Raw genomic sequence first — 27,028 nt, forward strand, 5'->3', positions numbered from 1 at the left:
CTACTTGGTCTGGCTCTGATTCCTTCACTCTGCTCCGGAGACCAGGGAATATTGTGCCAGTGAATCTCAGCACAAACCCAACATCAGTAAAAGAAAAACCAAAGCATATAGTCCAAGTGTCATGTAAGTATCATCTGCATACATGACAGTCAGCGTTGTCAGCTTGTATGTGGTATGACTTTAAAAACATGAGCAACAAGCAAAGTACATGAAACACCTAAGAAAATGAGTCTGTCCTGTACAGTCATCCACAATTGCCAACCCATTATTCATATGAGGACAGTATTTTATGAATCATGTTTAAAAGTTTTCCTGAATTACCGAAAAGTCTACAGAAAGAAAAATTGGCCTATAATGTCACTAAGCCAGATAACGTGCTAACTTTTTAAAAAAGTATAAATAGATGCACACAGTTACCGAATGAAAAATGAAAGCTTCTTACCCATGCCCCTACTTCCTAGCCCCAGTCTTTCTTCCAAGGGAGTTTTTTAATACCTGACTAGCTTTTCCCAGAATTCCCAGCAGCCCCAACCCATCATATTAACTAATTTTAACAATAATTTAAGACAAACACAATTGTAAAGGCAAATAAATCTTTTGGGAAAGGTTCATGTAAACAAATGGAACTTCTAAATTAATCACCATCATACATCATCTATAGTTTGGGTCTTTCTGGTCACAAGGAGTTCCAGGCCAACTGTAATTCGTTTGTATTTTTCTCCCCATGTCTGGATTTTTAGGCATTGATGACTGGGCCTTTCATGTGTATATCTGGTTTCCCTTCCATCAAACAGGAAACTTCCAGAGGAAAGTGTCTAATATGTGTCCTGAGAAGAAGCACCTAGCTCGGTGCATGTTTATCTGATTCCTGACTCTGACTGCAGTCAGATCCCACATTTAGACTGGAAGCTATTGGTCAAGGCCAGCCCCTCCACGTGGCTGCCTCCAGGTGGAAAGCAGAGGGAAGGGCCTGGGAAAAGAAGCACTCACTGACCTGCCTGTTCCAAGGCAACCAACATGGACTGTTCAATAAGGTCTCTCTCTATGAAGCTGCGGAAGTCTTCGTTGTACACAGTGAGATCTGGAAGCTGGAAGGCACAGATGGGCATTTCCAGGGGGTGCTCACTGCTCCCCCCACCCCCACCATTGGAGGAGACATGGGATCGGGCCAGGGAAACAATGCTGGAGCTGGCGTGGGAGATGCCCCTAGACAGGCGTTTTTCTGCAATGAGAAATGGAGTTACCTTAGAACATACACAGCCCAGAGAACTTTCCACTCACATGGTGATAGTTACCTCTTGACAAGGGTTACCTCTTCTAGCACACAGGGGCTAGCTCTGAATCTAACTGGCTGCCACATTTCCCAACCCTTTTTCTCAAGCCAAATACAAATGGAGAAATATAGAAAGTAGTATTTTTGCAAGCACTTATATTAGCACCAAATATATATTCCGCTTTCTACCCTTTTTAAGAGAATTTGCCTGAACTTCTCCCCATGATTCTATCTTCTTTCAATTCCATTTCCCAACATAATAGGGACTCATTCAGTTGGCAACTTGGTCACTGTTTGGTAGGAAAAAGAGGAAATAAGGGAAGTGGGGCTTTCGTTTGGCTAGACTGAATCAAATAATCACTCTGATAATTCTCACTGTTTGGAGAACATAGGAAAGCATTTCCATTATAGAAAATTAATAATAAATCACCCGGGAACTTTCTTATCTACCATCAATATCATTTACTTACATTATTTACTACAACTTTTCTCGATACTCATATTTATCAGAACTGTAGAGGTACAGTCATTCTCACTTAACATGCTACAGAGAAAGACAATAACATAGACAGTGCCCCCAATCATTTCATTTGTTTCAATTACATGGCACTTACAATTCCCCAGCAGATATTCTGTGATCACAATCTGCTCAGTGTCATGTTACAATTCCTTTGCATGGCTTGAGTTATATCAAGATTATTAAAATCGCTAAAAATTATGTTGGGAAGTAGTTCTTAATGAAATACTTGCCAGAGATGACACACAAAGTCAATCAACAGTTGTCTAAAGTTATTTCATAGTGATGTTCTTTTTTAAACCATTTTTTTCAAGTATTTAAAAAGTACCAAAAAATAAAAATAAAAATAAATAAAATAAAAAAATAAAAAGTACCATAAGCCCGTGGTAAAAAATCAAAATACCATCAATAGGTGCAAAGTATTACAAAGAAATCTCCCTCATATTCAAAATTTCTGATCCCTTCCCCCGAAGCAAACTTTTGGATCCTTTTAGAATTTTTTATGCACACAGAAGCACATACAGCTTTTAAAATTTTAAAAAACACTAACAAGAACACACCATATAACTCTACTACATCTTACCTCTCTCAGTAGATTTTAGAGATGGTTCAAAAACAGCACATCAGGTTCTACTTAATTCTTTCCAATGGCTGCCGAGTACTCCACAACATAGAAGATTTTAATTTATTTAATGGACATTAAAGGCTGTTTTCAAGCTTTAACTTGTCCTTTTTTTTTCAAGCTTTCATTTCCAAGCTTTATGCCACATATGTGTATGTGTCTATTTATGTATGCATGTATATATTTATTTAAAGGACATATATATACGCCCACATGCACATACACATATATGATAAATTTCTAGAAATCAAATTGAGTCAGAGTACACATGCATTTTTAAATTTTGATAGACACTGACAAATATTAACCAAAGAGGTAAATGGCCATAATCCTTTGAATTTTACCTTTATGTACCTTATCACAACAACTAGATTGTTCTCCTTCCTCTAGTTCTCTCCCAGTATCTGCAAAAGGCCTTACTACAGAGTAATATTCAAGATGCAGTGAGACAGTGTGGTACCTTCATACAGGGTAATCCCCATAATGCACCAAGACACACTGAGGCCACCTCAGTTTGGCAGGGGAGGAATAGGGTCATTTCCAAAGGATGACTCCATTCAGCAGTCCCCTCTCTTCCTTTCTACTCCATCTACAGAAACACCCCCTCAGTTACCCCAGTACCTTGAACGATGTCATCCTGCCGCTGTAGGGTGGGCCGGGGAGGGCGGGCAGACTCTCTATCAGAAAACCCTTTTTCAGGGGTCCTGGAGCCACCACTCCCTTCACTAAAGGGTGGCGGCAGGTTCCCAGCACGAACTTGACGTAGCTGTTCAAAATCACTGAGGGCAGCACTCACGTCCCAATTCTTTCCTGGCAGGAGATAAAGCAAAAAGGGAACTGGGTGCTCAGAGTACAGGGAGATCGAGGAAAGACCTAGAACGGTCACTCAAACCACCTTCTCAAAACTAGCAAGCATGTGCTCATGAGCGTGTCCATCATTCTCCCAATCCTTACCCTGCTTTAATTTTCTTCATTAACACTTCACTGTGCGGTATCACAATTTATTTATTTACTTGTTGTCTATTTGCTAAGTCAGCTCTGTGAGCACTGACACTTTGTCTCTGGACTGAAAGGGCCCACGCAGACCTAGTGACCTTGTTTGACAGCTAACACAGAGGAAGCCTAAAGAAAGAATGAGCTAGTTTGCACCAGGGACAAGTACGACGAAAGCCCAGGTCTCTTAGTTCTGAGATCCAGAGAGTTCTTAGCCTAGACATGCTCTAGGACGTCCTAGACCATCTGAAACTGTGTATGAGCATTCTTCTATAGAAGGAGCTGACAGCTGTCATCAGCTTACCAAAAGGAAATGTTAACTGCCCCTAAATTTAAGAATCACTACTCTACTGAAGAAAAGACCCTAAATGGTAGATTTGTCATAATAGATTTTTCTACTGCCTTCTCCAGTTGTATTACTCAATAAATCATATCGTTCACACTTTTTTCTCTTCTATTCCATCTGCTACCCACTTAATTCAATTCCTATCACCCAGTGTCCCATCAATCCACTCTAAAGTATCCCATGAGATTAATCTTTTTAAAGCACAGTTCTTTTTTTGTTGTTGAGAGAGAGGGCACAAGTGAGCAAAGGGTGGGTGTGTGTGTGTGGGGGGGAGAGAGAGTGAGAAAGAGAGAGAGAGAGAGAGAATGAACCAGGGCACACCTGAAGTGGGGGCTCGTGGGTTTTTTTTACCCAAAGTGGGCTCATGTTCACCTGAAGCGGGGCTCGAGCTCACCCGATGTGGGGCACGAGCTCATCCAATGTGGGATTTGAACTCATGAACCATGAGATCATGACCTGAGCCAAAGTCAGATGCTTAACGACTGAGCCACCCAGGCGTCCTAAAGCACAATTCTGATCATTTCAGTTCCACAATCAAAATCGTGAATTTCTTGCCACCGCCTACAGAATAAATTCTAGACTCCTGTGTCGGACATTCAAGGCTTTCTATGACCTGGCCTACTTTTTTTTTTTTTTTTTTTTTTTTTTTACATTTATTTATTTTTGGGAGACAGAGTGAAACAGAGTGTGATCGGGGGAGGGGCAGAGAGAGAAGGAGACAAAGAATCCGAAGCAGGGTCCAGGCTCTGAGCTGTCAGCACAGAGCCCAACGTGGGGCTCGAACCCACAAACCATTGAGATCATGACCTGAGCCAAAGTCGGACGCTCAGCCGACTGAGCCACCCAGGCGCCTCTATGACCTGGCCTACTTTTCCAGGTTTTTCTCTGTGCTTCAATTTCCCTGACTATGAAAATGGAGATGATTCCATGCTGGGCTGTTATGAAGATAAATGAATTAAAAGCCCTGGTACACAGAAAGCTTTATATATGTATTTATTGCTGTTGCTGTGATGTCTTGATATTATAATTCTCCAGTTAAGCTGCATGAATCATTAATGCCTAATGAATTTACTTCTGAACCATTACATTCACTATTTCTTCCAACTCCCTTTGCTCACACTGCATCAGTCATACTGGCCTCTGTGCCGTTTTCCTACAAACAGCTAAGACTGCTCCCACCTTTAGACTTTCCACCAACTATCCCCACTGCCTAAAAGGCTCTTTCCTCAATTTTTTCTACATAGACAACTCCTCATCTCCTTCTGGTATTTGTTCAAATGTCACATTCTTAATTAGGCCTGCCTTGATTACCCAAGTAAAAATCACAACCTATCTCACCATTTCCCTTATCATTTTCCATAGCACTTCACACCTTATAACATACTTTCCAATGACTTGGTTATCATGTTTATTATTTATTGACTGTGTTTCCTGCTATAATATAAGGCCAGTTTTATTTTATTCAAGCACCTAGAACCTGGCACATAGTAGGTATTCAATATATATTTGTTGAAGAATGAGGACTTTTTTCCTGACTCAACAAATGAACGAATGAAGGTTTACCACACAGTTGGAAATACAGAACACCGTACTGAACACTGACTCTGCATTTCCAACACTGTGGTAGACTCCTTAAAATCAGATCCTCCTAACAATCAGCTTGTCCAAAACTGAATGTCCATCCTCCTCCTCCTTTTATTCTTTTTATTTTTTAAGCATTTATTTATTTTTGAGACAGAGCATGAGCAGGGGAGGGGCAGAGAGAGAAGGAGATACAGAATCCTAAGTAAGCTTCAGGCTCTGAGCTGTCAGCCCAGAGCCTGAGGCAGGGCTCAAACTCATCAACCGCGAGATCGTGACCTGAGCCAAAGTGAGATGCTCAACTGACTGAGCCACCAACCGAAGGCGCCCCCCTTCATCATCCTTCTTCCTAAGACTTGCTTCATCTCCTTCTATATTTGATGCCAAATCCGTAATGGCATCACAAGCCCTCCAGGCCAGAAACTGGCCTCGTCTTCAGCTCCTCACTACTCAAACCTGACTCCTCTTCCCTCACTACCTAGTCAATGTTTGCGCTCATCACACATCTCTCAAAATCTGTTCTTTCTTGCCCATCTCTATTGTCACTGCCCCATGCACGTCTCATGATCATCCCCTGGTCTTTGGGAGGGGCTCAGCTAGTCTCTCTTCTGCTAATATCTCCCCTCTCAAATCTGTTCTTTACACTACAACCAAAGCTAGCTTTTAAAGAAAAAGCAAGAGAGAAAGACAAAGGCAGGGGGGAAAATGAGGATCAGGCCCTTTGATTTCCCTTCGAAATCCTATCTTAAATCCATCCACTTCTCTCTCTACTGCCACCACAGCACCACTATCATCTCCCACCTCAACTGTGGCAACAGACTTAACTGGGTCGACCACTTCTCTGGCCACCTTCTGATCCATTCTATAGCCTTCACCCAAAGCTCAAATCCAATCATGTCACTCCCCTGACTACAACGCTTCACCAGCTTCCCACTGAACACAGAATGAAATGGAAACTTCTTACCACAGTCTACAAAGGCCCCCGTATTCTGCTTCCTGCCTCTCTACTCATTTCCTACCACTCTTGCTCCACTCCTCCTACCTCGTGCCAAACTCTCTTTCACCTTGGGGTCCTTGCGTAAGCTTCTGTACTGATACTCTCTCGTCCATCCCTTTGTTTTGCTACCCTCACGCACTCTTCCGGGTTCAGCTCAAATGTCACTTTCTCAGAAAGGCCTTTCTGTATCCTACAACTAAATTAGGTTTCTCTCTTATACTTCCATACTACCCTCTCAACTTTTCCTTCATAACACAGAAGTGTGTGTGTGCGCGTGTGTGCACGCGCGAGTAAGCAAGACTGTGGGGGGGGGGAGGGGAGGGGGATTACATCGATATTAATTGTAACGTAATTGTGAAGAGCCAGCCTCTGAAACCAGATTGTCTGAGTTCAGATCCTCCTTAACTTCTCTGAACCTCAGTTTTTAAAACTGTAAAGTGGGATAATAAAACCTATAATGCAGAGTGACTTTAAGAATAAAATAATCTTATCTCAAGTACCTCACACATATTGAAGCGTACAGCATTCAACACATGTTACAAAAGGAAGAGGAAGCGTTTGAGCTGAATCCTGGAGGACGAGGAGAATTTGGGGAGAACAAAGGAGGAAGAGACACTGCAGACTTCAAAAACAATGTGACCAGGGAAAGGTGACAAGTGGGGCCAAGCTGAAACATAAGAAGGTGGCAGGAGATAAAACTGAAAATGCCAGTCAAGGGCAGAGTCATCCTGAATTAGATTACTGGAGTTTAAACCCAGACCTTCCATCTCCTAATTAACAGGTAGAAGCAAATGTCAAATTGTCACACCTTGCTAAGGCTAACAACCTAACCTGCCCCTTCCTCCACAGGCTTACCCATTTGTATCATTATATACTTCCATCGTCAAAAAACATCTGTTAATTATGACTCTAAGCAAAGGATTCTACTGACATGATTCCAAGCCTTGAGGATCTTAAAGTCTAGAATGTTCACATTTATGGGTATATACAGATATAAGTAAACGAAGGCAGCAAAATGAAAACATTAACTTAATTCACTCGACAAAGAACCATCTATACAAATTAGGGAAGAAAAGAAACAAAACCACGGATGATTCCAAATACAAAAACCCAAAAGTCATTTTTATAAAGAGGAAACCTTACAGATCTAGAATTACACTCTTAGTGGACTAATATAAAATTTCACTTGCATTACCATAGCACAAATTGACAGTGGAGAAAGCCACCCCCAAAATTCAAGGTAAAAGGGGGATTTGCATTTTAAAATTATGGTGAGTCATACACAAAGTCATCAGAAGCAACTTAAATGTAAGGCCTGCCATACACAAAGTACCTTTCGGATCACTTTAAACTGTTCCAAGTCATCCTAACAATAGCCTTTTATTCATTTATGTTTTATTTTTTTATGTTTATTTTTGAAAGAGAGAGAGAGAGAGAGTGTGTGAGCAGGGGAGGGCAGGCTCCAGGCTCCGAGCTGTCAGCACAGAGACTCAGGGCTCCAACTCACAAACCTCGAGATCATGACCTGAGCCAAAGTTGGACACTTAACTGACTGAACCACCCAGGCGCCCCCACTATAGTCTTTTACTTTCTTCTCATGCTCCCCTCATGACTCCTTACCTTCCAGGAGATCTCGGGCCAGCCCAGGCTCTGCGCCTGTGGAACGGACAAAATCCGACAGGACAGCATCCATGTCCAGGGTCATGTGATCATTAAGTACTTTCAGGCAGCTGAGATAGGGTGGACATAGATCAAAACTCAGCCCTCCACCTGAGGAGGAAATAAACACATAAGGCTCAAATTACACTGAGACAGGATGATCACAGCCCAATTTCCGCAGCTTCCTAACCAAATGGGGAAACTATCCTGCCTCATTCATTTCAGTTGAATTTATTATGAAGAGCAACATTTACTTTCCTAATTCCCCATTAATTTCTTAACTACTAAATTAATCACAAAACTTAATGTCACTCTCAATGCTTTTCTTCTGTCTTTCTAGAGTATTCCATTTCCCTCCATCAGTTTGCTTACCCAAACTAATAGAAGGAAACAGCAGACTACCCACCCTGAAGAACTCCCCACCTTGTTTATTTCCTTCCTGGCATTTGCTATACCCTGAAATTATTTTAATTCATTGCTGTCTGGTCTCCTCCTCTAATATTTAAGTTTCTTGAAAGCTGAGTGCTTGTGTGTCTTGTTCACTAATGTATCCTCATCATGTATCACTTGGCACGGTGCCTGGCATACAGGCCCTCAGTAAATATTTGCTGAATGAATACTATACACTGAATAACTTTAGAGCTGACTAGTGTTCTGAGCCTGGCTGTGGACACGGAAGGAGCAAACTGACAGCTAAAACTACTCAAAATGAAACAATAAGCTATTACACAAAGCAGAGTAGAGATCCCAAAGGTACACAGAGTTCATTTTTGTCCATTGACTTCATGAACCCAGGAAACATGCCTTTCTCCACCCAGGACAAATGAACCAAATAAGTTCACCTGAAAAAGATCTCCTCTTTCAGACTTGACTTTGGCAGAAATTCTGTCCCTGACCTGATAGCCTGGCACCAATCCACATTCCTCTGAAGTTGGCAGTCCCAGCTGAGAAAGCAATAACAAAGTGAAGAACAATCTCTAACCAAATTTGGCCACGGTAGACCGGTTTAGTTCTCTGGAGAAGACGGCTTGTTCCTACAGTAACCATAACACACCTGTCCTACCACACCCACCAATCCCTTGCTTTTTTGGGGAAGGCCAAAAGTAGAATTCTCAAAGGTAAAACGTGACTCAGGTGACTCTCTTCAGAAACATCTTCTCGTAAACAACCTGAAGTCTAAGGGTGACTCAGATACTTTTTCTTCAAACGCCCCTTACCCCAGGACACAGCTTGTTCAGTGGTATGATCAGATCCTGATTTTCTGCATTCCTTAGAAATATTAAGGCAAATAAACAGCAATGATTTGTGGGTCATAAAGCCAGTAGGTCACTAACTTGGTGACACCGAATTTTTTGAGAGAGAGGGCAAAATACAAAGTATTCTCTCTTGTACGATTCCGGTAGTACAAGAGATCCATGAGTGCAGGGACGTGTTTTATTCATATTTGTAGCCCCAACACTTAGCACAGCACCTACAATATTGTAGGCAGTCAGTAAATGCCTGATGAGTAAATGATTAACTCAGTGAACCTCCACACCAGCCACCACCAAACCAATCAATTTTCAGCTTAAGTTAGCAGATAAGAAATTTCAGGGTCCTTCATGCTTTATATAATCCCTCTATTTCTAGATGGTCCTAATCCATCTTCCCAAGTTTCAGAAACTCTCCTTTTTGTTACTACTTCCACCACCCTCGGATCGTATGATTTTGACCTACACCTGTGTATGTTAGCTGGGTGGCTTTGGTCAAATTACTTACAGGGTTTCAGTTGCCTCTTGTATATCCTAGACTTGCATTTGATGACCTCTAAGATCCTTTCCAGGGTTAAAAAAAATGAACTTCAGTTCACTACAGCCTGACATGATCCTGACATTCTCTTTCGGTCTACATATTATCAATGTCTAATTTCCTTCCACTTCAGTATCACAATTGTGAGAAAAGGCTGCCAATGCATAAGGAACTTTTGGCCCAACATACCTCAAATTCAAACTGTTGAGTTATAATTAGTTTCTTACAATTTATACTTAAGAGTTAAATCCCTTCAGAATTCATAAATGAATGAGTGGCTTCCCCCTCCCCTGATACAGAGAAGAATTTCTTCTCCAAGACCATTTTAGTCCTTGTCTCAGAGGTCACAGGAGATGGGTGCAGCCCAAATAACTTAAAAGCATAACTAATGCTAAACCAAGAGCAGAGCAGCAAAATGAATTTCAATTTTCTCTTTAAAAAAAAAAAAATATGCAAAGGAACTTAGGAAAGCCACTATAACTTTCTGAAAGAATGTGGGAGATGTACAATAAACACACAAACGGCCGTCAGCAATAAGAGACAAGAGTTGATTAAGCCACACACGTGTAGGCAATTTCCCACCCAGCCAGACACAGGCTCCTGTGACTAAGAAACCAGTGAAAACCATCAATGCCATGCCATGGCATTACAGATCTCATTTGCCAACATAGTAGGTCATTCTTTCCAAAAATTAGTTTTGGAAAGTAATGTAGAGATCCAACGGTTATCTAGAATTACTTGCTAAAAAATTCAAATACTAAACCAAACTTCTTGGCAGCACATTGTTGTACTTGATGCCTCCAGGTGCGGCCACAGACTCCACCCTAACCCCACCCACCAGGTGAGGACAGTAGCTTTTGTTACATCACCAGCAACACCGGGCTTGCGCTTCTCAAATTCCAAATGGGAAATGTCCACAACACAGACTAAGACACACAGTCCTGGGCTCTGTCTCAGCACACAGGAACGAAAAAAAGAAAACACTGGCTTCCAAACTTTCACGCAAAGCAGAAGAGGCACTCAAACATATGTTGATTGAATCATGTATAGACAAATCTCAACTGGGGTCAAAACCCACCAATCCTCCAAGTGGACAAGACTAGTGATTACGTAATCCAGTGTCTGCCCCCATGCAGGAACCCTTCTATCACATCTCTGACAGAGAAGTCAGCCCGCCTCCACATCGATACAAGTTTTGATGGAGAACTCATTCCTTTGCCACATGTCCATCTTATTGTTGGACAACTCTAATTGTGAGAAAACGCTTTTCTAAACTAAATCACCAGCCCACCTCCCTCTGTAACTTTCACATAATGGCCTTTGTTCTCTTCTCTGGAACAATAAAATCTATTCCCAAGAATGATGGCATTTTCATAGAAAAGGATTAGAGAAAGCATTTCTTCACAGAAAAATGGGTTGTTTACAAATAAACAAATATAAGGCTTAAAAAGTCAGGTGGTTGCCCAAAGTCTGAACCCAGATATTTTGGACACACGCTCTCTCTACTGCACCACACTGCCTCCCAAGGCACTGTGGCATTACTGAACCCCAAATGACCCTGATTCTTACCCACTGAATTCTAAGAAAGGGCTGAGCCTCTCGCTCATATTTATTAAAGACCTAGACTCCTGCCTTATATTGCTCTCACTTTAAATCCTACCGTTTTCCTCAGCAATTCTGACACCCACCTGCACAATCCATCCAACGTTTCTGCCAGAGAGTTTCATAATCTCATCAAATGCAAAGACCTCCATCTCCACTCCAACGCCCCAGTCCTGGACCCTGCCATCTCCTAAAATTACTGCACCTCTGTACTTTCAACTTCCAACACCTTACTTTGGCTACAACCTCATCTTGCTTCCAGCCTTCCCTCTCCACTACTAAACCTGCTCTCTTAATTCAAGATATCCTCACCTCAGACTAAGACATCCAATTCCTTATTCACCTTATTCACTAATTCAACAAAAATCATGGAGTGCCTACTATGTGTTAGGTGCGCTATGGTCAGGATTAGAGACACAACAATGAACTAGATAGATACAATCTTTATCCTCACAAAGATTCTAGTCTGGAGGGGGAAAAAAAACCCACAAAATTTCATAGAAGATTATAATAAAGAAATGCCCAGGAAATGGGTATTATCTCTTACAGGGAGTCAGGAAAAGCTTTCCCAAGGAAGTGCTATTACATCTAAGGACCAAGGAATGAGTAGAAATTGGAGACAAGCTGGGAAAGAAAGCATACCCCAAGCAGAGGAAACCTGGCTCAACGTTCTGTGGTAGGAAGAAACACAGAGGTGAGAATGGTACAAAATGAGAATTAGGAGAGGCCTAGTGGACCCTGTTAAAGATTGAGATTTTATCCTAAAAGTAACGAGAAGCCATTGAAGGGTTGGAAGTAGGGACTGGGCATGATCAGATTTGAAATATCAAAAGATCTCCCTGGTTGTAGTGAGAAGAAGAATGTGGAAGGAACACACGGATTTAAGGAAACTGGTTGGGAAATTATTGCAAAGACGTGATGGTGAGCTGGACGAGGATGACAGCAGTGGCGATGAAGAAAAATGGATAGATGCTACTTTGTCCCTTCTTGCCTAATTGAATATGAACCCAAAGACCGATCACTTATTTTCCTGTAAAAGCCTAGTTCTGCTGTCCGTCTAGTTCACTGGCCCGATATGGATGGCTCTCCCATTCAACTTCTCTGCTATCTGAGGTTCCTGAGCAAGACGAGATCACATAACCACGCAGGGCAACCCAACTACAAATTAATGGTATCCAGTCTCATTACTTTCAATGAAACACTGCTGTCTCCGCTTGACTTTGGTACAAGTCAACCCATCTTCTCGGCTACTGACCCACACCTCCACCATTCTCCTACCCAATCCTCATCACCTCCCTTACTCCTAACATGTGATCTTGCCTCTGACTTCACAGAAAAAAATTATGAAACAAGGCGAGAGGGATTCCTTCGTGTTTCCTCCCCTGTCCCCACCTGCCAGTTGCTCTTCTCCTCCATCCTGCAAAACTCCTTAAGAGCGACAACATCCACTGATGCCACTTCCTCACCTTAGGTGCAGTGCTCATCCTGCCAAAATGTGCTTCTACTGAAGGAGAGTGAGTGGCACTGACTTACAGTAAGGTCATCACAATCACCCTTACTGCTTATCTGAAGTGTTCTCTCTTTGTAGCACTTGACGCTGGTCACTCTTCCTGCCTCTCTGGCTCTGTGTCTTGGTCACCTTCGCGGACTCCTCTTCCTGTGCCTGCACCAAGGGTGAGTGCACCCAAGGCTCTACCTCTGGCCTTCATCTCATTTTATATCACCTCCACCAGAAACGTCATTCATGCCCCTCAGCACTCGATGCTGATGACCTTAAACGTATTCACAGCCCCAAACTCTCCACCTCACCTCCTACATGCCCTTCAAACACAGCACATAAAAACATGATCTCAGGGGCCTCCTGTGTGGCTCAGGTCATGATCTCACGGTTCCTGAGTTTGAGCCCTGCGTCAGGCTCAGTGCTGACAGCTCAGAGCCCGGAGCCTGCTTTGGATTCTGTGTCTCCCTCTCTGCTCCTCCCCTGCTCATACTCTGTCTCTCTCTCTCAAAAATAAAGATTAAAAAAAAAATTTTTTTAATAAAAAAAAAAAAATCTCATTCTCTCATATCTGTCCTTCCCCCTTCCAAAGTACTCCTCTTCCAGTACGCCTATTCTAGCAAATGGTACCATCGCCCCTCCCCCCATCATCCAATCAATCACAAAAGCCTGGGAGCCACCCTGGACTTCTCTCTTACTTTATCCTCACTCACAAATAGTCCATTATGAAGTGCTACTCATTTTCCCTTTAAAATTTCTCCGATCCATCCCACACTCTCCATAAGCTACAACTCTTATTCTCTCTCAGATTTTCATAACCTGCACTCCAGGAAACAGCTTCCTAATTTCTCCCTCCTCCTCTCTCCAGTCATTGCTTGCTTATGGAGGCTGGTCAATCTAAAATGTGAATATGTATTATATCTCACTGCTCTAAATTCTTCAATGACTAAAACTTAAGATTCCTTCACAATCTGGCTCTCCCTGACCCTCCTGCCTTATTCACCTGCCACCATTCCCCTTTCTGTGCTGGTAGTTCCCCAAGTACACCATGTGCTCACATTTCAGTTCCTTTGCCTATGTTGTCCCCTCTGCCTGGAATGACTTATGGCCTAGCAGGTGAATTCTTATCTCTTCTATAAGACTAACTCAGTACTACCTTATTTTCAAAACATTCTCTGGCTTCCCAACTTAAGTTGCCCACTCCCTCCTTGCTGCTGCACCTGGTACTCTACCACTATTATATTATTTATCACACCAGAGTACTTGTATTTATTTACACATTTGTTTCCACCACACACACACACACACACACACACACACACACACACTAGAATGGATGATAATCAGATAATCAGTGTTGTAAACAGGTAAATCTAAAACAGTGGTCATTGTAAAGACATGTGCTTGTTACATGATCTTATTTGCAACAAATTTCTCTTCCTTAAACACTGTTTAACTCAGACTAATATTACATTCGGTCTGCATGGTCTGAGGGCCCAACTACTTAGTAACAGAGAAAAATGACCCAAAATTAAATACCGATTATAGATAACAGAGCTATGTTAAAATGTCTGAGAAACTACTGACCCTACATTTTCTCGTCTGCCACGTTCCCCCAAAGCATCCACGTTCTCACATTATACCCTCTCCCGGTTCCAGTGATGCACTACAGCTGTGTCTGAGTCCCCTCCAACTCCTCCCAAAACTCACTGGAAAACCACAACACTTAAGGCTGTCAAGAATTTTCAAAGGTCAGAGACTCCTCCATGTCTATGATGTCAGTCCCAAGGAATCCAGACAGGGAGAAAGAGGAGGGACAAAAAGCCTTAGAAATTTCACACAATTCTTGATTAGTGGGAGGGAAAAATGAAAGACTCTGTTGGCAGATTGTTTTTAATTAATATGGATCGTTCCAAGTGAAAGAAACAAAATACAACCTTCTTAGAAAAAAGAGAACATGACCAAATTCCATACGAAAGAGACCTGTGTAGACCTATGTTACAACCCAGAGATGATAAGATGGCTCTAAAAGGAAAAAAAGAAGTGACAGGAAGTAACATGCATTAAAGCTTCAGACATTATTTCACTTTAACATCCAAGCAACACGAAGAGGTTTGTTTGTATCATTAACCCTACCTCATGGATGAAGTTGCCAAAGCTCACAAAGGTTAGGGAATCCACTCAAGATTACACAGGTAAGAAGCGGCAGGACCAGGATTTTCATGAACCCAGCCTATATGACCCCCAAGACCGGACCTGGCACTACAGCACACCCCATCCAGCGCGGAGGACTGAAAAAGCACGTGCCGTCCACCTGCCCTATTTCAACTCTTTTCAACACTACACTGAGAGAGAGAAATGGTTCTGGATTCAGGCAGATCTAGGTTCAAATCCCAGTCTACTACTAAGGGCTATGTTATCATGGGTAAGTAATACAACCATTTTGTGTCTCCCTTTCTTTATGTATAAAACAGAGAAAATATCTGCATTTCAGACCTCTTGGTAGGATTAAATATCCGAAGATACGTTAGGGCAGTGCCTAACACACACAGCAAGTCCTCAAAAAAGGTCAGCTGCCGGGGCGCCTGGGTGGCGCAGTCGGTTAAGCGTCCGACTTCAGCCAGGTCACGATCTCGCGGTCTGTGAGTTCGAGCCCCGCGTCAGGCTCTGGGCTGATGGCTCGGAGCCTGGAGCCTGTTTCCAATTCTGTGTGTCTCCCTCTCTCTCTGCCCCTCCCCCGTTCATGCTCTGTCTCTCTCTGTCCCAAAAATAAATAAAAAACGTTGAAAAAAAAAAAAATTTTAAAAAAAAAAAAAAAGGTCAGCTGCCTTCCTTCTGCCTAACTCCCCCCACATACTCTGCCTCACTCCACTGCTACCCAATACAGCCCGTGGTATCTTTCCTCCAAAAGCTCTCACCACTCCTCCTTAACAAACCCTCAGGTCTCCCAGTCATTTCCAAGGCACAGTCAACACACGCACACAGGACCCAGTCTATCATTCCCATTCCAGTGTCTTTCAACTCCTTGAGCCTCAAAGAAAACTCACAAAGGGCCTCCTTTGGTTGTACCTTCTACCAGACGGTCCCTCAAAAATAACAGCAAAAGAAAACTATCTGTACTCTCCCGGACATACAGACACAGCTGAATAGCTCATTTATTCCCAAATTTCCAGGAATAGCAAATTCACACATATTTACTGAAACCCTAATGTCTTTAATCTACCAGTCCTTCCTCCCCACCTTTCCCCCTTACTACTCTATTCATTCCAGATTCAAAGATTTTAGAATAGTCTCTTAATTTCATGCATGTTGTCTATTTTGGGGGGACAAAAACAAATGTTTACATCTCCTCCTACTCACCCTGCACAATTCTGGATTGTTTTCTACCACCACTATAGTATATACCCAAGGAAAATCCACTTTCTCTCCCTAAATCAAACTTAAGAGAAAAAGCTCAACCCAAAAAAACTCTATCATATAATTTACCATTCCCAAACAATGTATTGGTTTACCATATGCTATTGTGTGGATACAGCCCAGTAAGGACTCAAGAATTGGTCCTGTGGCTTTATCACTATCAGTGGTACATGCAGAACAAGAACAAGATTTAACTATTTTTTAAAAAGTTTCTAGATTTTGGGGGCACCTCAGTGGCTCAGTCAGTTAAGTGTCCAAGTCTTGATCTCAGCTCAGGTCTTGATCTCAGGGTTGTGAGTTCAAGCCCCACACTGGGCTCTGTGCTGGGCATGAAGCCTACTTAAAAAAAAAAAAGTTTCTAGCTTTTTAAATCAGGCCCACAAATAGCAGAAATGAATCTCTAAGAGACAAATTTATTAACAGCCAAATGCTAATACAGAGATCAGGGAGAAGCTCACAGAGAACTCCTTATGAACTGACATTTCTCTTTTTAGTGCTACTGATAAAAGGCTCTTTGGATTACAGTTATTTGGGAAATTTAATAATTCGGAAGACTTGTACAATGGAAGTGACCTTTAGAAAAATAAGGGCAGAGAGAGTCATAAAATTGGCACAACAACAGAAACTTGAATAGAAACAGAAATCATGATAATGTTTATTTTCTTAGATCCAGACCAGTATTTCTATTTACCACACACAACGAATTTTTTCTTTTCCCTTTCAGCTAGGGTCAACGATAGTTCAAGGTTTGAGTCTCATTAAATTCAACTTTTAAAAGAATAGTCTGTAAAAAATAAAAGTTCTACTTAAGCCCTTAAAGATTCTGATTACTAAACTTTTGACATGAGAGAAAAAATAAATACTACAAATCAACAGAGGCTGGCATCATAATAAAACACATTCTTTCTCTAGGATCAACCCACAAACATTTAGTAGCTGACAATCTTCTCTCCCCTTCTTGATTCCTAATTATTGGTCATTTTGCCATCAATTACAGAACATCTATTCAAGGAGAGAAATAGCAGAAGGAAAAAAAATTTTAATTACTGAGTATCTATAATTAGTTATCCACAGGAAATTTACTCATTTTGTAAACTTCTGATAAATTAACTTCCTTCAGCACACAACTACTAAGTTTTTAAAAGCCCCAAACAATTAAAAAAGAAATTTATCTTTTACAAAATTATATAACTCCATTCAAAGGAAGATACTTTTTATTACTATCATTATGTTTAAAGTTCTCTACCTGTCCCAGCCATACCTAGACCTCATTTGAATTCCTGTAGGCCCAGTATGTGCAACATTCACTGGCACTTGCTGTTATCAAATACTGCCCTGTAACATTACTTCCTGATACATCTTATCTCTCAATTTGACTATCAGTCAGTCATTCAATCAAAAGTTACCAAGCTGGGGGGCGCCTGGGCGGCGCAGTCGGTTAAGCGTCCGACTTCAGCCAGGTCACGATCTCGCGGTCCGTGAGTTCAAGCCCCGCGTCAGGCTCTGGGCTGATGGCTCGGAGCCTGGAGCCTGTTTCCGATTCTGTGTCTCCCTCTCTCTCTGCCCCTCCCCCGTTCATGCTCTGTCCCTCTCTGTCCCAAAAATAAATAAAAAAAAAAAAAAAAAAAAAAAAAAGTTACCAAGCTGGGTCTGCCATGTACCAGGCACCGCCCTAGGGCTTCTGGAGATACAAGTGAAGCTACAGCCCTACCTTCAGGGCACTCCAGGCTGCTGGAAGAAACCTAAACATGTTATTTGTGCCCAGTGGGGTAGGAAGAGGTATAAGAACAACTGGTTTACCTGGATGGGTTAGGGAAGTTTCTCAAATTGGTATGTGTAAGAGATCATCAGGATGGAAAACAACATACATTCTAGATAGAATTAAGATCATTGAGGTTGGCACCTTTCTTTTATGCTTTAAAAAATTCTAGGGGCACCTGGGTGGCTCAATCAGTTAAGCTTCCAACTCTGGATGTCGGCTCGGGTCACAATCTTGCTCAGGTCATGATCTTGTGGTCATGGGATAGAGCCCCACAGCGAGCTCCCTGCAGAGCACAGCCTGCTTGGGATTCTCTCCCTCCCTCTTTCTCTGCCCCTCCCACATGCATGCTCATGCACTCTCTCTCTCAAAATGATAAACTTTGAAAACAAACATTCTAACCAGGCCTAAAAAATTTCTTGGCTCATACTAGATGACCAACAAATATTTGTAGTTCTAAATTATTCATGCTAGTCCATGTGTATGGATGACTGAGAACTAATCTATATCTAAAACAGGCTTGTGAATTATTTACTGGTTCCAAATGTCATCATTCACCCCACAGACACATATAATCAAGGTCTATATGAACAAACATATTATGGCTGAATATAGCTTGCTGTGATTTGTTTTTAAAGCACTTTCACAAATATGGCCTCATTTAATACAAATTTTAAAAATTAAATACTCTTTGAGATTTTTAATCCCCTCTTCTCTGATGGAAAATACATACACACAGAGAAGCTTACAAAGCTTAAATGATACCCAGATAGCAAGGAGCTTGGACCTAGGTATTCTGAGTTTGAATACAGGGTTCATATCAGTTCTCTGGGGGATTATGGTAAAATCAAATCAGTCTAGCCATGTAAACTCCACAGACTAAAGAATTCTTTAATATTCTGCTATTAAAAATACTATCCGAGACACCTGGGTGGCTCAGCTGGTTAATCATCCCCTTTTGGCTCAGGTCATGAACTCATGGTTGGTGGGACTGGAGTCCCGTGTCCCTATGCTGACAGCTCAGAGCCTAGAGCCTGGAGCCTGCTTCAGATTCTGTGTCTCCCTCTCTCTCTCTGCCCCTCCCCTGCTTGTGCTCTCTTTCTCTTTCAAAAATAAATAAGCATTAAAAAAATTTTTTTTTAAATACTACCCATGTTCATCCACACTACCGGCCACCACCATCCTCCCCACTTCCCCACGAACTCAACCAATACACACATATTTCTATTTCTGGGTTGAAATTAAGAAGCAGAAACTCCAGGGGCACCTGGGTGGCTCAGTCGGTGAAGCACCCGACTTCGGCTCAGGTCATGATCTCACAGTTTGAATTCAAGGCCTGTGCATCGGGCTCTGAGCTGACCGCTTTGGAGCCTGCTTTGGATTCCATGTCTCCCTCTCTCTCTGTCCCTCCCCGACCTATGCTCTCTTTCTTTCTCTCTCAAAAGTAAATAAATAAACATTAAGAAGCAGAAACTCCAACCCAAGATATCCTGAGCATTATTTGGGTCTCTTTCATTTGTGTATGTTGTGCCTTTTGTAGTAATAATTTTTTTTTAATTTTTTTAAATGTTTTATTTTTGAGAGAGAGACAGAGACAGAGCTCAAGCGGAAGAGGGACAGAGAGAGAGAATCTGTCTCTGGACACAGAATCCAAAGCAGCTACAGGCTCGCAGCTGTCAGCACAGAGCCCGACACGTGGCTCGATCTCACGATCCAAGAGATCATGACCTGAGCCAAAGTCGGATGCTTAACTGACTGAGCCACCCAGGCGCCCCATAATTTTTCTTTTAAAAGCAACCAAGCCTCTTATATTTAAGCACATAAAATTAGTTATGAGCATATAATACAATCTGACAATTCTAGTCTATTTAGGAATGTAGACTATACACTTCTATTTTTACATAATTAACCCTTCACATTTGGGGTTTATGTGGAATAAGCCTGGTGGTGAGGTGCAGAAAGTCAGTTTGCTTTCCTTGTTTGGCACTTTGGAATTATGACTTTAAAACCAGGACATCAGAGATCACTTCATTCCAAACCCTCAAATTACAGACGAAGGCATAAGAACCAGGTGAGTGAGATTAAGTGACTTGCCCAAAGTCACAGAGCTAACTAATGCTGTGTATGGACTATAAATCCGTTGACTCCTATACTAGTAATCTTTACCTGACTTTACATATACCAATGACTTTCGATTTTCCATGTGATCCCTTTGTGGATTTATCTATGAAAACTTCCTTTCTTCCTGCCACCCAGCTAAATCTCTCACTTCTACAGATGTGTACCAAAGAAAAAGATATATAATTAGGAAATTTCATCACTTAAGCAAGCCATATTAATGGCAATCATCTACATTAGACAATCAGGAAGGCATGCTAAAATCAAATCATCGTTTTTGTTTTGTTCATCACCACTAGAGATATAAACTGGATTTGAAAATATTCTTCTATCACTATATCCCTGAGGCCTGAAATTCTGTAGGAACAAGGTAGGATAAAATTAAGTGTTGACAAAGAGATAGATTTTCTTTTTCTTTTCTATGGACAGTTTGAAGCTATAACATAGTACTCTTATGCTGTTATGAAATCACAGCAATAACCAATTTTGAACAGAATAAAACATAAAATAAAAACCAAGAGAGAAATAAAGCATCAACTTTTAACACAATACTTCTCCTTGTCCGAAAAAGTAAAATGCCTGCAAGCATCCGAGCAATCACTTTCCTCACATTCACTTTGATTCATGTTGACCTGTAGGAAAGCTACATTTCTTCCTCCTCTTTGGAAGGGCCACCATCAGCACAACAGCACCAGGTCAGTGCAATTCTCCCATAATGAAAACCTTAACCTCCTGACTCAATCACTCAGTAAGCACTTAGCAAGGACCCACTCTGTGCCAGGCAGTCAGCTAAGTGAAGGGGATGCATAAACCAATAAGCCAACAGCCTAGACATTCATCTGATGGGCTGGTTCCAGAGAAAACCCCAAGATAGGTATCAGCTAACTTCCTTTATTCAAAGATTTACTGAGTTCTAGGCACCAGAAACAGAAAAAGATGTAAACTTGTAAAGTAAGCGTCTTTCAAATTTACTAAACAACTTGCTCTTCTGAATTAAAATCACACGTTCTTCTCCAAGAAAGACAATCATCAGAAGTTGACTGTAAAGGCTTTTGATGGTAACAACTAGCCAGATAATTTGGTCAAAGGTACTGTTTCCTTAATCTTACCACTTTGGGAGGCCATACTGTCCTGGGCAGAGACATTTTATCAGTATAGGATCCATAACGGAATGTGGTTGATCTTACCAACAGACTAGGATGAATTGTTTCCTATGTAGATAGATACTTCAGTAGAATGTACGAGAAGCCTCTGAAGTCAAACATATGACAAATCCTATTTACCTTTCTTGCCACAATAGAGTATGTCTAAGTAGTATAGGCAACCCTTCATGATGACATAGCCCCATGCTAAGTTTTCAGGGTAACAGGTCTCTGCTTTTCCTTCTCTCTTCCACAAAAAGTACAAATAGTATGAATCAGTACATAAGTCATTCAGCAAATATCCCATGGTCCTGAGTTTTTCTCCTCGAAATTAATCCAGGAAATCAACCCTTGTTAAAATGAGTCCTATCCCATTAATATTTTTAGCATTATTATTGGTAGTGGTGGTGGTGATAGCAACTGCTAGCTTTGCAGTTCACAAAATACTTTCAAATGTATTACTTCATTCACTGAAAAAAATAAGGAGAATAAAAGGAAACATCATAGGCAACTATCTCAAACAGGAAAAATCGAACCCAGTTTAACTGGAATTGAAAAGCAAGCATTTTCAACTCTATCACAAGATCAAGAAGCTATTTCTATCAAGAAAGCATAGGATTGACTCTAGCAAAGCAAAATCACAAATTTCCCCTTAAATTATGCCCTTAAATGCTAGGCCTAATTGATTCAATTTGTACATGCTAAGACCGCAGTTTCAGCAAGAATCTGATATAAATCTCCAATACCCCAATCCCTTTCCCAATGTTTTACTCACAGTTAAAGGATCAATAAATATTTTTCTAAAGAAGGAATACTTACTGATGAGAAAGCTGCTGCAGAAAGACAAACTGACAACTCTCACCATTCAAGTACCTTTAAAGATTTAACAAATATTTACTGTGCACCAATCAAGGACCAAGCACTAGGTTAGTCACATCCACATAAATCATCTCACTGACCTTATGTGTCCTGCACAGATATTCCTAAATCCCAACTCTTAATTGACTTGGGTCCCCAAAACCACTTCTAACACTAGCCCCCTTCACCCTATCTAATTAATCCCTAGAACTCAACTGGAACACCGCTTCTCACTCTCACAGACCTAATCATTTTTTAATGCTTCCGACCTACTAGGTAATGCTTACCACAAAACCTGTGTGCCTGTTTTTAAGCTCCTAACTCCAGAACAAATACCATCTAGCCTAGATATGGCATCTGGTGATAATGGTCATGATCTAAAATAAGTATTCTCTTGGATCACACTAGCTAAAGAATAAACCTAGAATGCTAACAAAACTAAATTTCAGCTGGGCAGAAGACACTGGATTTTAATAGTCTTCCCAACCTCGAGACTACTTTCTAGTCCTCCAAATATAGAAAGCTTTCTCTATTTGAATGAACTGCCAAAGTTTGACCCAAGAGTCCCTACTCACATACTCAACAGAGAGAACTGGGGGAAAAAGAAAAAAAAATATTCCAACCGGTATGACCACATTACGACATTAACAACATATTACTCACCATCATGTTACAAGAAAGCACTTGCAAGTGGGCAAGGAACATTCAGGAAGCCAAAGAAACAAACAAAACTCTCCCAGTCCTCAAAACACAAACACATCCAAATTCCAAAGCAGGTGGCACTGTCCAGTTTATACCCAGGTATGAGTGGGTGGAGAGGGAGTAGGAAGGGGGGAGGGGAAGAGAGGAAAAGCATCATTGGGCAGGTGTGCTTGTTGGCACTAAGATAGATTTTTCTTGGATTCGTGGAGAATCTTTTTAAACAAAGAAATACTAGAAGCCCCACCTATCTTTATAACTTAAGTAATCACACAGAACATGCAATATATGTAAATGGTAGCATGTTATAGTGGTTACATACATTCCCTTTGGAATCCACCAGATCTATACATAAAGCTTAGCTCTGTCACTTTTGTGCTATGTCACCTTGGGCAAGTTATTTAACTTCTCTGTGCCTTAGCAGGGACCTCATCTGATAGTCACTGTGCTATCCTCAGCACCTTAAACAGTACCTGAATATCTTGGCTGAATTAATAAATATTTTATTAACACCATAATAAATATATAAACAAAATAAGTATTTTAGATGAATTTATCTGTAAATAGGCATAAAATATCTATCTTACGGAACTGTTATGAGTATTAAGTGAGGTGATATATAAAGTACTTAGCATAACTCACAGTAGGGTCTCACTATTAAATAGTAAAATTTTCTTCCTTTCACTTCCCTGCCAGGTCAGAAGTTATAACAGATGAGCCATGGCAAAGACTAAAATAGGTAAGAATCGGGGTGCCTGGGTGGCTCAGTTGGTTGAGCGTCCGACTCAATTTCAGCTCAGGTCATGATCTTTCAGTTTGTGAGTTAGGGTCGCATCCGGCTTCACACTGGCCATGCAGAGCCTACTTGGGATTCTCTCTCTCTCCCCCTCTTGCTGCCCCTCCACCCCCCAAATAAATAAATATGTGGGGTAAGAACTGTAGAAGCCAAGCACTGGAAAATGTTTATTACTAGGGCCCTAGTCATAAGATCCAGGAATATTTCATCTTGGCAGATGAAATTAAATAATAGACCCTTGTGGGGCGCCTGGGTGGCTCAGTCGTTTAAGCGTCTGCCTTCAGTTCAGGTCATGATCTCATGGTTCGTGAGTTCGAGCCCCACATCGGGCTCTCTGCTGTGTGCATAGAGCCTGCTTCAGATCTTTTGTTACCATTTCTCTCTGCCTCTACCCCGCTTGTGCACTCACTCCCCTCCCTCCCCCTCTCTCTTTCTCTCCCAAAAATAAGTAAATAAAAACTTAAAAAAAATAATAGTAATAAACAAATTAATAATAGACCCTTGTAGTAGGTACATAATAAATGTTAGCTGATCCAGAAAATGCTAGTGTGAGTCTTCAGGTATCGGTTACCAGGCAGATAAAAGCCTGGCAGAATAGGAAAAGGGAAGGGAAAGGAAAGGAAAGGAAGCAAGACTGAGTCACATCTTAAATATACCAGACTATGTATTTAAAAACCAAATATAAAGGATTTTTTAGAAGGCTATTCAGTTCTCTAAAACTTCCTATTAGCGAAAACACTCTATTGATTCACAGTATTTTCTGACCTTTTTAGGTAATAAGACCTGTGTAAGTAAATTGTTCTTAATTGCTGACAGGGGTAAATAAGCTTAAAAGATTTGGGTCCAAAACTCTCCTCCTCCCTTTACTCCAAAAAGACTGATGGGGCCTTTGAGGCTACCTCACCTACAGCCTATAACCAGAGCATCCTATCTACACGCAAAGGAAAAGACATTTCATCTTCAAAATGGGAAGTCAGAGAGTACAACACAATTAAATCCAAAATCGGAAGGAATCTTTTTCCTTGACTACGAAGAACTGAATGTCAGAAGATGGCTCTAAGGAATGCGGGTCACTGTTGCATTATGAGCCCAACAGTGTACACATTTAGTGTCTGAAGAGAAGGAAAACCTATGCAGAACTGAAAAGGCTTGTGGTTAAACCTCATCATAATGTGGTCTTTGACTTCCCATTTCACTTCCCAGGCATCTCCTCATTTTTAACCACCTGACCCACCTCTTCTTAAGCAATAGGATATAGTAGAAAGAGCACTGAACAACAGTCAAAAGAATGGGCTCTGAGCCAAGTTCTACTAACTTAGGAAGTCTGCAAACTTAAACCGGTCACTTAAACTACATATTTAGTACTGAGAATACTGGTCCAGACTCAGTCCTCTCCAAAGGCTTCCACCAAGGTATCCCTTTGCAGAGTAGATGTATCAGAAACCAACCAAACCCAGCTCCTTTACTGCTATAACCCAGACTGAGAACATATGCACTATCATCTCCTCTTACTATAAAAGCAGTTACCAAAGTCTATTTTTTTTCTTCAAAATCACTTGAATCTCTTCCCTTTCTCCATTACCATCACCCCTGTAGAGACTCCTTTTCCCCAGGACTATTATAACAGTCTCTACCTGGCCTCTCTTCTTCCATTTTACACTGCATAACTGAAATCCATTTTCCTAAAATATTCATTTACACGTACAATTCTGTGCTTGGGGATTTTTCACTGTAAGTACAAACCAAATTTCCCTGCCTGAGATTTAAGGCCCTCTCCAATTTACCTAACTCTCCAACTTTATCTCGTTCATCTACTTGCTCTGTCCTCAAGACAAGGTGGGCTCAGTTCACTGTTCCATGCCTTAAATGCCTTCTAAATACGCACTGCTCTAATGCCTTCCCCCTAAATTACCGTTTTCTCTCTTCTCTAAGGTCTAGGTTACCCTAAGTGTAAAATTTCCCCTTATCTACTCACTCTAAACTTCTATATAATTCCAGGGAGTACCTGGCCAGCTCTGTCGGTAGACCATGTGACTCTTGATCTGGGGGTTGTGAGTTCAAGCCCCAGGTTGGGCAAAGAGCTTACTTTAAAAAAACAAAACAAAACAAAACAAAACAAAAAACTTGTATATTATTCTGTATAACAGTACTCCTCACTTGACACTTAGCACCCATGACTTTGTGTTACTATTTCTCTTTCTATGCAAATATTCAGTCTTCACAACAATTATTTTTCTTGATTGACTTGAACTCTTTCTATACCGAGGCCTAACTTCTCATTGGGCAAATACTCAATAAAATGTTTGTTGTTAATGGTAACTACTACCTTGGACAAGTCAAAGTTTCTGGACCTTATTTCCCTACCTAGAAAATGATGACAATATGTAAATTTCCTTTAGGTTCTAAAATGCTGTATGATGGTATACATACTACTTTGCAGTTGTTATTTGTTTTTCACATTTTTTCTATATACATATTTATGTATATATAACTATTTCCCATTTAACACAGAACATGAATTCCCGAGGGGCTGATTCTCCTACTATCTGTTTATTTACTGGGGTAACACGTCCTTGGCATCTCCTTAGAGCTTTCTGTCCAAATTCCAGTACACAGCAGGTATTCAGTAGAAAGGAATTCAGTCTCAACCTGGCAGCTAACATCAAGAGAAATTTGTGTAGACAATTTTTTTCATCTTAATTTCCATAATGAACTGGCATATTACAAAAAACTTCAAAGATGATGTGAGAGAGAAGGAATTTAATGTTAAAATGAGAGGTCACCTTGTGCCAAACAGCTAGGAATTTATTTTAGGCAACCAAAGAAACTAGGATGCAGCAAATATTAAGTCTAACTTTCAAATTCTATTTTCAGGATTCTGAGGAGTATGGGAAGTCTGTATCCCCAGTCACTAAACACGACCAAGTATTCTTCATGTCAGATAATTGTGTCCTTAGTAATGTCCAGAAAACTTCAGAAAATGAATGAGTACTCTAACACTCAGCCAGGTGAGCTCTTAATTCAAAGAAGATGTAAGCAAATACAAAGGAATTCATAAGAGCAGGTAAGTTTTAAAAATAAATGAGAACTCGCTGTCCAAAATATTTTTGTTAGCAGCACGATAGAATGAAAGACCATTGTCTTCCTCAATTCTTCACACAAGACTATCTTCACGTAAAGACCAAGACTTACTCATACTAAAGGCTCAGAGGGATTTTCTTTTCCTTCAATGTCATTTATTAATGATTCAAAGGACAATAGTAGACCAACTCATTTAAAATGACCCTGACTTCTCAAAGAACCATTTTTGAACACAAAACCAATACTTTCAAAGCTGAATTCTATATATGATGTTTTCCAAGT

At 40.9% G+C, this 27,028-nt stretch overlaps 1 protein-coding gene and 1 long non-coding RNA gene across 13 annotated transcripts in view; one reads left to right on the forward strand and one right to left on the reverse strand.

Annotated features, from left to right (window-relative positions):
- Positions 1 to 27,028, reverse strand: part of OTUD7B (OTU deubiquitinase 7B) — a 52,964-nt gene that overhangs the window by 13,858 nt on the left and 12,078 nt on the right. For 4 of the 12 annotated variants that reach the window (XM_042953813.1, XM_042953806.1, XM_042953805.1 and 1 more), the window contains 3 exons: positions 7,950 to 8,099; positions 3,034 to 3,222; positions 995 to 1,222 (listed from right to left, as the gene is read on the reverse strand). In XM_042953813.1, coding sequence (XP_042809747.1) covers positions 995 to 1,222; positions 3,034 to 3,222; positions 7,950 to 8,034 — 502 coding nt within the window. In that variant the 5' untranslated portion in view covers positions 8,035 to 8,099. The other 8 variants (XM_042953810.1, XM_042953807.1, XM_042953816.1 and 5 more) reach the window with 8 other exon arrangements.
- On the forward strand, positions 12,886 to 26,696 carry LOC122228654. The gene is made up of 3 exons (XR_006206699.1): positions 12,886 to 13,052; positions 23,566 to 23,608; positions 26,540 to 26,696. It is a non-coding gene; the product is annotated as an uncharacterized LOC122228654 (long non-coding RNA).

This window comes from Panthera leo, chromosome C1, assembly GCF_018350215.1.
Source record: "Panthera leo isolate Ple1 chromosome C1, P.leo_Ple1_pat1.1, whole genome shotgun sequence".
In the NCBI taxonomy this organism is placed as follows: Eukaryota; Metazoa; Chordata; class Mammalia; order Carnivora; family Felidae; genus Panthera; species Panthera leo.